This window comes from Loxodonta africana, chromosome 25 (genome assembly GCF_030014295.1).
Source record: "Loxodonta africana isolate mLoxAfr1 chromosome 25, mLoxAfr1.hap2, whole genome shotgun sequence".
NCBI classification, from domain to species: domain Eukaryota; kingdom Metazoa; phylum Chordata; class Mammalia; order Proboscidea; family Elephantidae; genus Loxodonta; species Loxodonta africana.
The window spans coordinates 7,419,080-7,432,350 of NC_087366.1; the positions used below are offsets into that span (position 1 = coordinate 7,419,080).

Here is a 13,271-nt window from a genome sequence, read left to right on the forward strand (position 1 = left end):
ACAATGACTAATCTGTTTTCTAGTTCGTTCTATAGTTTTTGACAAAGAATGTTATATAAATGGGATCATACACTGTGCAGCCTTTTGGGATTGGCTTTTTTCACTCAGCTTAATTCTCTGGAAATTCATCCAGATTGTTTATTCGTATCAACAGTTCATTCTTTTTAATTAATGGGTAGTATTCCATGGTGTAGATGTACCATAATTTGTTCCACTGATGTCCATCACCTGTTGAATGATATCTGGGTAGTTTCCGCTTTTTGGCTTTTGCAAATAAAGGTGCTATAAAACTTTGTGTGCAGATTTTTGTGTGAATGTAAGTTTTTATGTCTCTGGGATAAATGCCCAAAAATGCTGTTGCTGGGTCATATGGTAGATGCGTGTTTAGTGTTGTTTTTTTTTAAAGAAAATGCCAGACTTTTCCAGAGTGGTGGTACTGTTTTACATTCCCACCAGCAATATATGATTGATCCAGTTTTTCTGCATCCTTGCTGGCATCTGGTATTGTCACTACTTTTTACTGTAGTCATTCTGATAGGTATGTAGTAATATTTCATTATGGTTTTAATTTGCATCTCCCTAATGACTAACTGGAAACTCTGGTGGTGTAGTGTTTAAGAGGTATGGCTGTTAACCAAAAGGTCAGCAGTTCAAATCCACCAGGTGCTCCCTAGAAACTCTATGGGACAGTTCTGCTCTGTCCTATGGGGTCGCTATGAGTCAGAATTGATTAGATGGCAATGGTTTTTTTTTTTTTTAATGACCAACTAAGGATATTGAATGTCTTTTATGTCTCTTGCCCATTTTCTAATTAGATTATTTATATATTTATTTATTTTTACTGTTAAACTCTGAACATATTTACATATCCTAGATACTAGTTCTTCTTTGGACTAATTGCAAATATTTTTCCCATCTGTAGCCTATGGCCTTTTCCTCCCAACATGATCTTTGGCATAACATTAATAGAGCAAAAGTTCTTAATCCTGACATGGTTCAGCTCATCAGCTTTTCCCTCTATAAATCGTGTTTTTGTTGTCAAGTCTAAGATTTCTCTGCCTAGCCCTAGAGCCTAAGATATTCTTGTATGTTCTTTTCTAAAAGATTTATAGTGTAGCATTTTACATTTAAGTTTATGATCCATTTTGAGTTAGTTTTTGTACAAGATATGAAGTTTAAGTCAAGGTTCATTTTTTTTGCTTAAGTACTGGGACATCTAATTATGCTAGCACCATTTGTTGAAAGGACTATTTTTCCTCCACTTAGTTGCTCTTGCACCCAGTAAAACATCAGTCAGGCATATTTGTGTGGGTCTATTTCTGGATTCATAATTCTGTTCCATAGATCTGTGTCTGTCCCTTTGCCAGTACTACACAATCATTACTGTCGCTGTAAGTCCTGAAATCAGACAGACTGATTCTTCCCCCTTTATTCTTTTTTTTTCCCAGAATTGTTTTAGCTATTCTAGTTCCTCTGTCTTTCCATATGAATTTTAGTGTAAAAATTTGTTTACAATAGTTCTTGGTGGGATTTTGATAGAAATTGGCTTAAACTTTTACACCAATTTGGGGAGAATTGACATCTCTGTTATGTTCAGTCTTCCAATCCATGAACACGGTATGTCTGTTTATTATGATATTCTTTGATTTCTTTCATTAGCATTTTGTAGTTTCCACTTTTTTACTATATAAGTGCTGTACACGTTTTGTCAGATTTACATCCAAGCACTTTGTATTTTTTTGAGTGATACAAATGGTATTGTATTTTCAGTTTTGATTTTCATTATTGCTAGTATATAGAAATACAATTAATTTTCTTTCTTTTTCATCTTTACCTTGCATCCTTTGGCCTTGCTGAACTCATCCACCAACTTGAGGAGTTTTTTTGTAGATTCCTTGACATTTTCTACATAGACAATCATGTCATTTGCAAATAGGGGCAGTTTTGGATTTATTTCTCCTCCATATCAGTGTTTGCTTCACATATTTTGCAGCTCTGTTGTTTGTTGTTTTTGTTAGGTGCCATCAAGTTGGTTCTGACTCATAGTGACCCTGTGCCATCCCCACAGTTATTGTTATGCTTGAGCCCATTGTTGGAGCCACTTTGCAAACAGCCTATCTGTTCTTTGGTGCATACATGTTTCTTCTTCGTGGATTGATCCTTTTATCATTATGAAATGTACCTCTCTGCCTCTGGACATGTTCTTTGCCCCAATTTTAATTTATCTGGTACTCCTGCTTTCTTTTGAGTAATGTATGCGGGATACATCTTTTTTCATCCTTTTATTTTTAATCTACCTATATCATTATTGGAAACCCTGGTGGTGTAGTGGTTAAGTGCTACGGCTGTTAACCAAAGGGTCGGCAGTTCAAATCCGCCAGGCGCTCCTTGGAAACTCTACGGGGCGGTTCTACTCTGCCCTGTAGGGTCGCTGTGAGTCAGAGTCGACTCAACGGCACTGGGTCTGGTCTGGTCTCAGTCATATCATTATATTTGAAATGAGCTTCTTGTAGGCAGAAGAGATTGTGTCTTGTTTTTTAATTCACTCTGCCAATTTCTATCTTTTTGGTATATTTAGACCGTTTACATTTGGGTATGTGTATATTCATATATATGAAATGTATATGTAAAATTACATGTAAAATTATGTAATTATTTCTGTGTTATAGTTTAAGTCTGCTATTTTATTGTTTTCTCTTTGTTCTCTCTAACTTTTGTTTCTGTGCCTTCTTTTGCCTTCCTGTGGGTTACTCGAACATTTTTAGAATTCCCTTTTATCTATAAGTGTTTTTTTTTTTTAATTATACTTTAGATGAAGGTTTATAGGACAAACTAGTGTCCATCAAACAGTTAGTATCCACATTGTTCTATGACATTGGCTAACAACCCCACAACATTCAGCACTCTCGCTTCTCAACGCTGAGTTCCCTATTACCAGCTTTCTTATTCCCTCCTGCCTTCCAGTTGCTGCCCCAGTGCTGATATGTCCCTTAGGCTTGTTTTGTTCCATGGGTCTGTTCAGTCTTTGGCTGAAGGGTGAACCTCAGGAATGACCTCATTACTGAGCTGAAAGGGTGTCCGGAGGCCATACTCTCAGGGTTTTTCCAGTTTCTGTCAGGCCAGCAAGCCTGGTCGTCTTTTTGAGTTAGAATTTTGTTCTACGTTTTTCTCCAGCTCTGTTTGGGACCCTCTATTGTGATCCCTGTCAGAGCAGTCAGTGGTGGTAGCCGGGCAGCATCTAGTTTTACTGGACTCAGTCTGGTGAAGGCTATGGTAGATGTGTTCCATTAGTCCTTTGGACTAATCTTTCCCTTGTATCTTTAGTTTTCGTCATTCTTCCGTGCTCCCGAAGGGGTGAGACCAGTGGAGTATCCTAGGTGGCTGCTAACAGGCTTTTAAGAACCCAGATGCTATTCATCAAAGTAGAATGTAGAACATATTCTTTACAAACTATGTCATGCCAGTTAAGCTAGATGTTTCCCGAGACCACGGTCCCCATAGCCCTCAGCCCAGCAATTCAGTCCCTCAGGGGGTTTGGATGTGTCTGTGGAGCTTTCATGGGCTTGCCTTGTACAGGTTGTGCTGGCGTTCCCAGTATTGTGTACTGTCTTACCCTTCACCAAAGTTTCCACTTACCTGTTGTCTATTAAGTGTTTTTTCATCCCCACTCCTCCTCTCCGTTGTAACCATCAAAGATTGTTTCTTTTTGTATGTAAACCTTTTCATGAGTTTTCATAGTAGTGGTCTCATACATTTTTGTCCTTTTGTGATTGACTTTTTTCACTCAGTGCAGTGCCCTCCGGATTCCTCCATGTTATGAGATGCTTAATACTCCATTGTGTGTATGTGCCACAGTTTATCCATTCATCTGTTGATGGGCGTCTAGGTTGTTTCCATCTTTTAGCTATTGTGAACAATACTGCAACGAACATGGACGTGCATATATCTGTTCGTGTGACGACTCGTTTCTCTAGGATATATTCCTAGAAGTGGGATTGGTGGATCATATGGTATTTCTATTTCTAGCTTGCTAAGAAGTGCCATATCGTTTTCCAAAATGGTTGTATCATTTTGCATTCCCACCAGCAGTGCATAAGAGTGCCAGTCTCCCCTCAGCCTCTCCAACATTTGTTACTTTCTGTTTTATTGATTCATGCCAGTAATGCTGGGGTGTTGTGGTATCTCATTGTGGTTTTGATTTGCATTTCTCTGATGGCTAGAGATTGTGAGCATTTCCTCATATGTCTGTTGGCCACTTGAATGTCTTCTTTGGTGAAATGTCTGTTCATTTCCTTTGCCCATGTTTTAATTGGATTATTTGTCTTTTTGTTGTAGAGGTGTTGGGTTTTCTTTTAGATTTTAGAGATTAGAACTTTGTCTCATTTGTAATAGCCAAAAATTTTTTTTCCAGTCTGTAGGTTTTCATTTTACTCTTGCAGTGAAGCCTTTTGATGAGCATAAGTGTTTAATTTTTAGAAGATGCCAGTTATCTAGCTTATCCTCTGGAGCTTGTGCATTGTTGGTTGTGGTTTGTATCCTGTTAATTCTGTGTATTAGGGCCTTTAGTGTTGATCCTATCTTTTATGAACTTCATAGTTTTTGGCTTTATATTTAGGTCTTTGATCCATTTCGAGTTAGTTTTTGTATATGGTGTGAGCTCTGGGTCCTGTTTCATTTTTTTGCAGATGGACATCCAGTTTTGCTAGGACCGTTTGTTAAAAAGGCTGTCTTTTCCCCATCTGATGGACTTTGGGCCCTTGTTGAAGATCGGGTGACCATAGGTGAATGGATTTATTTAAGGCAATTATATTATTGGGTTCTCAGTTCTGTTCCATTGGTCAATGTACCTGTCATTGTACCAGTACCAGGCTGTTTTGACTACTATAGCTGTATAGTAGGTTCTGCGTTCAGGTAATGCGAGTCTTCCTACTTTGTTCTTCTTCTTCAGTAGTGCTTTACTTATCTAGGGCTTCTTCTGTTTCCATAGAAAATTATCGATTAGTTTTTCCATCTCTTTAAAAAATGTTGTTGGTATTAGGGTCAGGATTGCATTGTATTTGTAAATTGTTTTGGATAGAATTGTTGTTTGCACAAGGTTGAGTCTACCTATCCGTGAGCATGGTATGTTTTCCCATTTATGTAGATCTCTTTTGGTTTCTTGCAGTCGTGTTTTGTAGTTTTCTTTGTATAGGTCTTTTACCTCTCTAGTTAGATTTATTCGCAAGTATTTTATTTTTTTTAGGGGCTATTATAAGTGGTATTATTTTCCTGATTTCCTTTTCATCGTTCTCTTTATTGGTGTATAGGAATCCAACTGACTTTTCTATGTTTATCTTATATGTCCTGCTTCTCTGCTGAATCTTTCTTTTAGTTCCAATAGTTTTCTTGTGGAGTCTTTTGGGTTTTCTATGTATAGTATCATATTATCCACAAATAGAGTTTAACTTCTCCATTACCAATCTGGATGCCCTTTATTTCTCTTTCTTGCCTTACTGCTCTAGCTAGGACTTCCAATACAGTGTAAAATAGGAGTGGTGCTAGAAGGGCATCCTTGTCCTGTCTGGTGTGTTTGAGTATATTTCTTGTATAGCTTTTTTAGTTTCTCTAACTTATCACAGTCTACTGCTGTCAACATTTACCAGTTTGAGTGAAATGTAGAAACCTTACCTCCCTTTGTGTACTTTTACCCGCCCCTGTTTATAATTGCCTTAAGTAATTATTTTACATACATTTAGGACCACATCAGACAGTGTTATATATATTTTTTGCTTCAGCCGTTAAACATAATTTAGAAAATTCAAGGGGAGAAGGAAAATGTATTTACATATTTTTACCTTTTCATTGTTTTTTTCTTCCTTCCTGATGTTCTAGAATTCCTTCTTTTTCACTTCCTTTCTCTTTAGAGAATTTCTTTTAGCATAGGTCTTCTGGTGACAGATTCACTTAGTTTTCCTTCTTCTGAGATTGTCTTGATTTTACTTTTACTTCTGAAGTATATTGTCACTGGGTATAGAATTCTGGGTTGACAGTCTTTTAGCACTTGCACAATGTTGTGCCACTTCCTTTTTGCCTCCACGGTTTCTTGATGAGAAATCTACTGTCATTCAAGTTGTTTTTCCCTTACGGGTATGCAGTTTGTCTCTTGCTCCTTTCATGATTTCTTCTGTTTTTAGTTTTCAGAAGTTTATGATGTGTCTTGGTGTGAATTTCTTTGGTGTTATCCTGTTTGAGGTTTGCTCTGTTCTGGAATCCATATGTTCATGTTCTTAAATTTGGGAAGTTTTAGCTATTGTTTTTGTAGTCTTTCAACTTCACCCTCTTTCTCCTCTCTTTCCAGGACTACAGTGGTGTGAATGTTAGCGCTGGTGTTTTTTTCCCCCAGTCTATTTTCTCTCTGTTCAGATTGGGTTGTTTCTATTGTTCTATCTTCCAGTTCAGTGCTGTTTTCTCCTTCTATTCGGCTGTTGAACCTATCCATAGAATTTTTTTATTTTGTCTGTTGTGTATTTCACTTTTGAAATTTCCATTTTTTAAAATTTCTTCTATTTCTATTTTTTCATTTGTTTCAAGTGTGTTCGTAATTGCTCATTGAAGCATTTTTATGATGGTTTTCCTAAAATCTTTGCCATAATTCTCATAAATCTTGATGTTGGCATCTATTGAGTATCATTTTCATTCAAGTTGAGATTTTCATGGTTTTTAATATGACAAGTGATTATTGATTGGAATCTGGACATTTTATGTATTACGAGACTTTCAATCTTACCTAAAGCTTTTGGTTTAGCTAGTTTCCATGGATATCACTCCAGCTAGGGAAAAAGGGGGTGCTGCCCTGTTATTGCCAGGTGGGAGTAGAATTCAGGACCACTACTTAGTCTCCGTGAACACTGCTGCTGTGCAGGAGCGGAAGTTCTGGCTCCCCTCTAGCCCCCCACTGGTATGCGCCTAGCTGAGAGGGGTAAGAATGTCTCCTTATTGCTCTCCACACGGCCTCCACTGGCAGTGCAGTGGGGGAGGCTTCGTTACTGCCGGATGATAGCGACAGTTATGACTTTCCACTTCGTCTCTACTGATACCGCAAGGGGGTGTCGTTATAACCACATGGCAGGGGTGAAAGTCCTAGCTCCCTACTGAGCCTCCTAGGATGCCAGCTAGATGGACCATTAAGGCATCTCTTTACAGTCTAGCGAAGGTCGAGTCTGTGCTTCCCACACAGCCTTTGCTGGTGTGGGGCCTCATTTTTTTTTTGTTGTGTTTGCCAACAGCAGAGTGGTTATTGTGTAAAAGTCTTCTGTCCTGTGAGGCTGTCCCTTTCCTAGTCCTTAGGCTTTTTTCCTTTTTTTTACTCGCACCTCTTGGCATTTATGGGTTGCTGGCTTCTTCAGCTCCATGTCTGCTATATATGAGGCAAAAAGACATTCCAGTCAATTCACTACTGTGACATTCCTTGGGTCATGAACTCCTCAGCTTGTCTGCCTTTCAGAGTCTTAAATTTATATGTATGTATGTAATGTCCAGGGTTTTTAGTTGTACTTACTGGGAAGAATAGGGAAATAGAAGTCCCACAAGTAGAGTTTTAAAAACATTTTTACATAGTTCAAAGCATTATAGTGGGGCATATTCTTGCAGTGAATTGAACTATGTATGAGAAACTTCTAGAGATGAAATAATATAGAAATGGCTTACATTTTCTATATATTTTCATCATGATTAAATGACATGTGTATCTTATGGGTAATTTTTAAAATTCAGTCCTTACCATAAACAAGCTTATGCTGAATGTTTTCATTGATACCAGAATAGTGAAAATCAGATAGCATTCAGAAAATTCACAACAGGCTATGTAGCAAAAAGCAGTATTAATAAAAACAGAAATTAATCATGACTTGGAGAAAATGTATAATAAGGAATATAATTAACTACCATCAAGATGCCATTATAATTAGTCCAACAGATGTGGGCTCTTTGTTGGGTTGTTTTCTCTGAGATCTTAAGTAAATGATAGTTACCATATTTCTCGTAAACATAGACACACTGGTGAAAATACTTGTTATTTCAAATGTTTTAAGAAAAATTAACATCACTTTAGAGCATTTAAAAATATTTGTGATTGATGAAATTTAGCTAATTTTTTTCCCTGCAGTTGTACTCTATCAAATATGAGAAGCTTTTTAAAAAAAAAGTCAATTTTTATTGTTAGCCAATTGATATATTTTTGTTTATCCCAGAGAATTAGGGAATATCCTAATGGATTATCTTAATTATAAATAGTTTTACAATTCTTTATTACAATGTAAACTTTAAAGTGACTTTTTTTTTTTTTTTTAGGTACAGTGAAGGTGAAATTCGATTTAACTTAATGGCCATTGTGTCTGACAGAAAAATGATATATGAACAGAAGATAGCAGAATTACAGAGACAGCTTGCCGAGGTTTGTGGCCATGCTATTAAGTCAAAAGTTGTAGCTTAGTAATTTTCTCTGGAAAAGTTTTAGGTTTTTTTTTTAAACTGTAGAGTTAATCAAGTGTCCTGAGTGGTAATTTATAGACTTTGGAGGCAGATAGCCTAGATTTAGTTCCTGGCTTTCCCACTTAGTAAATATGTAAATTTGGGTGTATTTCACTATGCCTCAGTTCCTTCATGTAAAAAGTGATATTTAGAGATGACTATCTGAGTGCTTGAGGCTGTTGTGAGGATTCAATGAGGTAATATATTTAAACAGCTTTAGGTGGTTACTGACACATAGTATGTTAGCAATTAATAGCTATGTAAACTATTTACTGTGACTTCATTATACAATTAAGCAAGTTAGAATGTATTTTTCCAAGAATTTATTGGATACGGTTAGATTCACATGTAATTGTTTACTAGTCTTTGTGATTAAATATTTTCCTGTAGTAAATATGATTAAAGAATTAGAAATATAGACAAATAGCTTTTTTACACACACCTTTGATTACATTTTCTTAAGAGTATACTTAAGCAAATTTATTTTATAGCTGAATAGAAGATTATAGCAATATAATAGATTACAATATAGTTTTCTTTAGGTGAAAATTCATAGGTATTCTGTTCTGACAGAGACCACAATAGAGGATCCCGGACAGAGCAGGAGAAGAATGTAGAGCGCCATTCAAATGCACACACATACACAAAAAGACCAGATTTACTGGTCTGACATAGATTGGAGGAACCCCGAGATTGTGTCCCCCAGACTCCTTTTTAACTTAGAACTGAAGTCACTCCCGAAGTTCACCCTTCAGCCAAAGATTGTTGTTGTTAGGTGCCATGGAGTTGGTTCCAAATCACAGAGACCCTGTGCACAACAGAATGAAACACTGCCCGGTCCTGCATCATGTTCACAATTGTTGCTGCTTCAGCCCATTGTTGCAGCCACTTGTCAGTCCATCTTGTTGAGGGTCTTCCTCTTTTTCACCGACCCTCTACTTTACCAAACATGGTATCCTTCTCCAGGGACTGATCCCTCCTGATTACATGTCCAAAGCATGTGAGATGTAGTCTTGGCGTTATTACTTCTAAGAAACTTTCTGGTTGTACTTTTTCCAAGACAGATTTGCTCGTTCTTTCAGCAGTCCATGGTATGTTCAATATTCTTCGCCACCACCAAAGATTAGACGTGTGAGGAACATGCTTTGTAGTTCAGTCATGTATATGAGACCAAATAGGCACACCTGCACAAAAGCAAAGATGAGAAGGCAGGAAGAGACAGGAAAATGGGACGAATGGAAACAGGGAACCTAGGATGGAGAAGGGGAGAGTGTTGACACATCGCGGGGATTGCAACCAATGTCACAAAACAATTCTTGTACTAATTGTTGAATGAGAAATTAATTTGCTGTTTAAACTTTCACCTAAAGCACCCAGACACAAAATTCATATGTATTATTATAGAAAATAGAAATATTAAGTATTAGTGCTTTTATCTTTTAGTGTTGATGCCATTAGGCTGATATTCTGTCACCGGTATTAAGAGTGGAAATTTGAACATATTCATACTGTTTATCATTTTAACACAATCATTAGGGTGTGCTGTATTTTTTTTCTCCCTAAGGAGGAACCCATGGATACTGATCAGGGTAATAATATGTTAAGTGCTATTCAGTCAGAGGTTGCCAAAAATCAGATGCTTATTGAAGAAGAAGTACAAAAATTAAAAAGATATAAGGTATGTTATTTCTTAAAAAGTTATTCATTTAATGTTTTAAAATAGAGAACTTTTTGACAAGAAGGTATATTTTAAAAATGCTTGATTGTTTTTCTCCATCGTTTATCGGTTTCAGAATAATGAGTTGATTCTCTGGCACTCTACAAAGGTAACTAGTGAGATTTCTTCTTTTCTATTTAAATTTTTTTAAAGCATTACTACAAACAAATTTTTAACCTATTTGATGCTTCAGTTCACTGCAGCTATTCTTATTGATACTCAAATTTTCCTACCTTTGGCCATTGGGAACCTCTTCAGGTTGTCTTACAAATCCTTTTGTTATGACCCCCATAGTCTTTGATAGCTTCTTCGCTGTCTAATATGACAAAGTGTTTTAGGCTCGTCTTGTACATTTCGTACCTCAGACTTGGAACTAGCCTATTTTTCTTAAGAAACCTTGCTTCTTTTTACTGGAAATGATATTTAGAGATCACTATCTGAGTGCTTGGGGCCCTGGTGATGCAATGGTTAAGAGCTAGGCCGCTAACCAAAAGTTTGGCAGTTCGAATCTGCCAGCTGCTCCTTGTAAACCCTACGGGACAGTTCTGCCCTGTCCTGTAGGCTTGCTGTGTATGAGTCAGAATCAACTTGATGGCAACGGGTTTGGTTTTTGGTTTTTATCTGGGTGCTCAGGATGCTTGTTCCTGCTGATTGGTTATTATTTCTCGGCATTTTCAGAATGAAGAGATTTATCGTTTTGAAGAGAAAATAGAATGTGAATTCACATTTTTCCTGTTCAAATTTAGGATTAAAGGGCCTTACAATTGAAGAAATTAAGTATTTGTGTCTCTTCTCTTAAGCTGAAAATCTTGGTTCCTGAAAACATTAACATAATTACTTATTTGATTTATGCTGTATATATATATAGGAAACCTAGGTGGTGTAGTGGGTAAGACCAAAAGGTCAGCAGTTCAAATCCACCAGGCATTCCTTGGAAACTCTATAGGGCAGTGCTACCCTGTCCCGTAGGGTCACTACGTGTCGGAATCGACTCGATGGCAGTGGGTTTGGTTTGGTATATGTATAGCATATGTGTGTGTGTTGTGTGTATATATATATGTATTGTGTGTGTGTGTATTCAGAATAACAATAGCAACAGCATACCAGGAACAGTATGATTACAGAAGTTTTTTCTTATTTGCTTTTTTCTTAGAATATATCCCATTTTGGATGTACAATCAAATTACTGTGTTTTAAATTTACTTGAAAAAATGTTCTTGCTGTGAGATTATATTACTGATTTGATAGACCATTAGGTTCATTTGTTTTACTTTGCTTTGAGATTATTTAGGGTTTATTTTATAGTTGTGATTTTGTTTTGTTTAATTATGTCAAACATTTATAGATTTCGAGTCAAATATAAAATTAAGGATGTCTTTAATAATGTGGTTCTCCTTCACGTACAGTCTGATAAGTTTTTTTCAGTGCAAGTGAAAAGAGTAGTGAGAATTTTGAATTTTGTATGACTTTTTGTACATATTTTGTATGATGTGGTACTCATGTCATTTGTCGTGTGTCCCAGCAAAAAGAATTTTTATTCATTTGAAACTGATTTGAAGGCAAGGACTGTTTTTTTTTTTTTTTATTGCTCACCACAGTGTCACCATAGTGCTTTGTAAAATGGTTAACAGTCAGTGAACGATTGTTAAATAAAATAAATGGACGTTGGACTGGTCGGATTTCTTCAGGTGGTACGGTGGGGACAGGCAGGCTCCAGAGCATTTCAGGAAGAGGGAAAGGGAAAGGCCAAGTTCATGGAAACAGGAAAGTAAGAGATGAACGTTCCAGTGTTTATGTTCCATTTCACATGATATTAAAAAAAAAAAAATGCAGGGCTATTACGTAATAAACTAATTTTTAATATCTGCCTAAAGTAAAACACAAACTGAGTTCTCAGAATCTTTGTGTGCTATACAGTTTGAGAATTCTTTGTTCAAGAAGATGTAAAATGACTCGTACCGATAAAAAAATGAACATATGTTAAGATTTTATTTAATTCATTAATTAATGGAAGGAACCAGTAAAATATCATAACCAGTTAGAAGAAGTCAAAGAAATGCAAATTTATATGAAGTAAAGGAATGTTGAATTTACACATAGGTGGAAACCTTTTTTTTTTAGAGAGAAATTGAAGTCATTTGAGCTCCGACCAAACAATGTTTTTATTTGCATGTCTATAGACAAGAATTAGTTAGCAATATTTTGCATGTCCCCAGACAAGAATTAATTTTCCATTGCTATCACTTCTAGCTTACAGTGTTGTCATATAGCTCAACAGCAATGAAAGGCTAAATTCACGTAATTCCGGATGGTGTGTAGATCCATAGTTTTCCATTGAAGCAGGTATTTTTTCCTATAGTCTACCCTCTTTTGATCAAAAATATCTCAAAGAAAGGTTAATCTTGTTCACAAAATAAAGCTGGCCTTATTGAGGTTATTCTGATTTTTTGTGTAAGTGCAGCAAGAATGTTAATTTTATCGTTTAGGCCTTCTTATATTTGCTTTCATAAATTAAGTATTTATAAGTAATCTTAGATTGTGCTTTTAAATGTCTCTGTCATTTGCTAAGCTGAGCCTAGGAAGCCAAATCCAAAAAACTCTCTCCATATGCTTGGATATATCAGTCTCTTTGCTGTGGGAACTGAATCTCATTTTTTTGTAATACTTTTTTCTTATGAGAATGGAAAATTCTACCCCATTTCTGTCTTGAGTTATATGCAAAAATTACAAATCTCAAAATATTAGCAGAAAAGTATACTTAGCATGGTTTGATGTTTGTTTTATTTTTAGATTGAAAATATCAGAAGGAAGCATAATTATCTGCCTTTCATAATGGAATTGTTAAAGACTTTAGCCGAACACCAGCAGTTAATACCACTAGTAGAAAAGGTAAGTATTTTATTGGTGAATACTTAAACTAGGTTAAGATTCTCCAAAAACATGAAGTAATTTTTTGGCATGAATAGAAGTAAAATTCTTTTAAGCTTACTTAGTTATTTTTTTGCTTTAGCCAGTTGTTTATATTCTAAATAAGAATTAGTTCAAT

At 36.1% G+C, this 13,271-nt stretch overlaps 1 protein-coding gene across 11 annotated transcripts in view; it reads left to right on the top strand.

The window, feature by feature from the left end:
* UCHL5 (ubiquitin C-terminal hydrolase L5) overlaps nt 1-13,271 on the top strand; it is a 63,144-nt gene that overhangs the window by 41,687 nt on the left and 8,186 nt on the right. For 4 of the 11 annotated variants that reach the window (XM_023549170.2, XM_023549173.2, XM_023549175.2 and 1 more), the window contains exons 8-10: nt 8,329-8,431; nt 10,076-10,186; nt 13,016-13,114. In XM_023549170.2, coding sequence (XP_023404938.2) covers nt 8,329-8,431; nt 10,076-10,186; nt 13,016-13,114 — 313 coding nt within the window. Of the gene's footprint in view, nt 1-8,328; nt 8,432-10,072; nt 10,187-10,301; nt 10,335-13,015; nt 13,115-13,271 lie in introns of all 11 variants that reach the window. The other 7 variants (XM_023549169.2, XM_023549172.2, XM_023549174.2 and 4 more) reach the window with 3 other exon arrangements.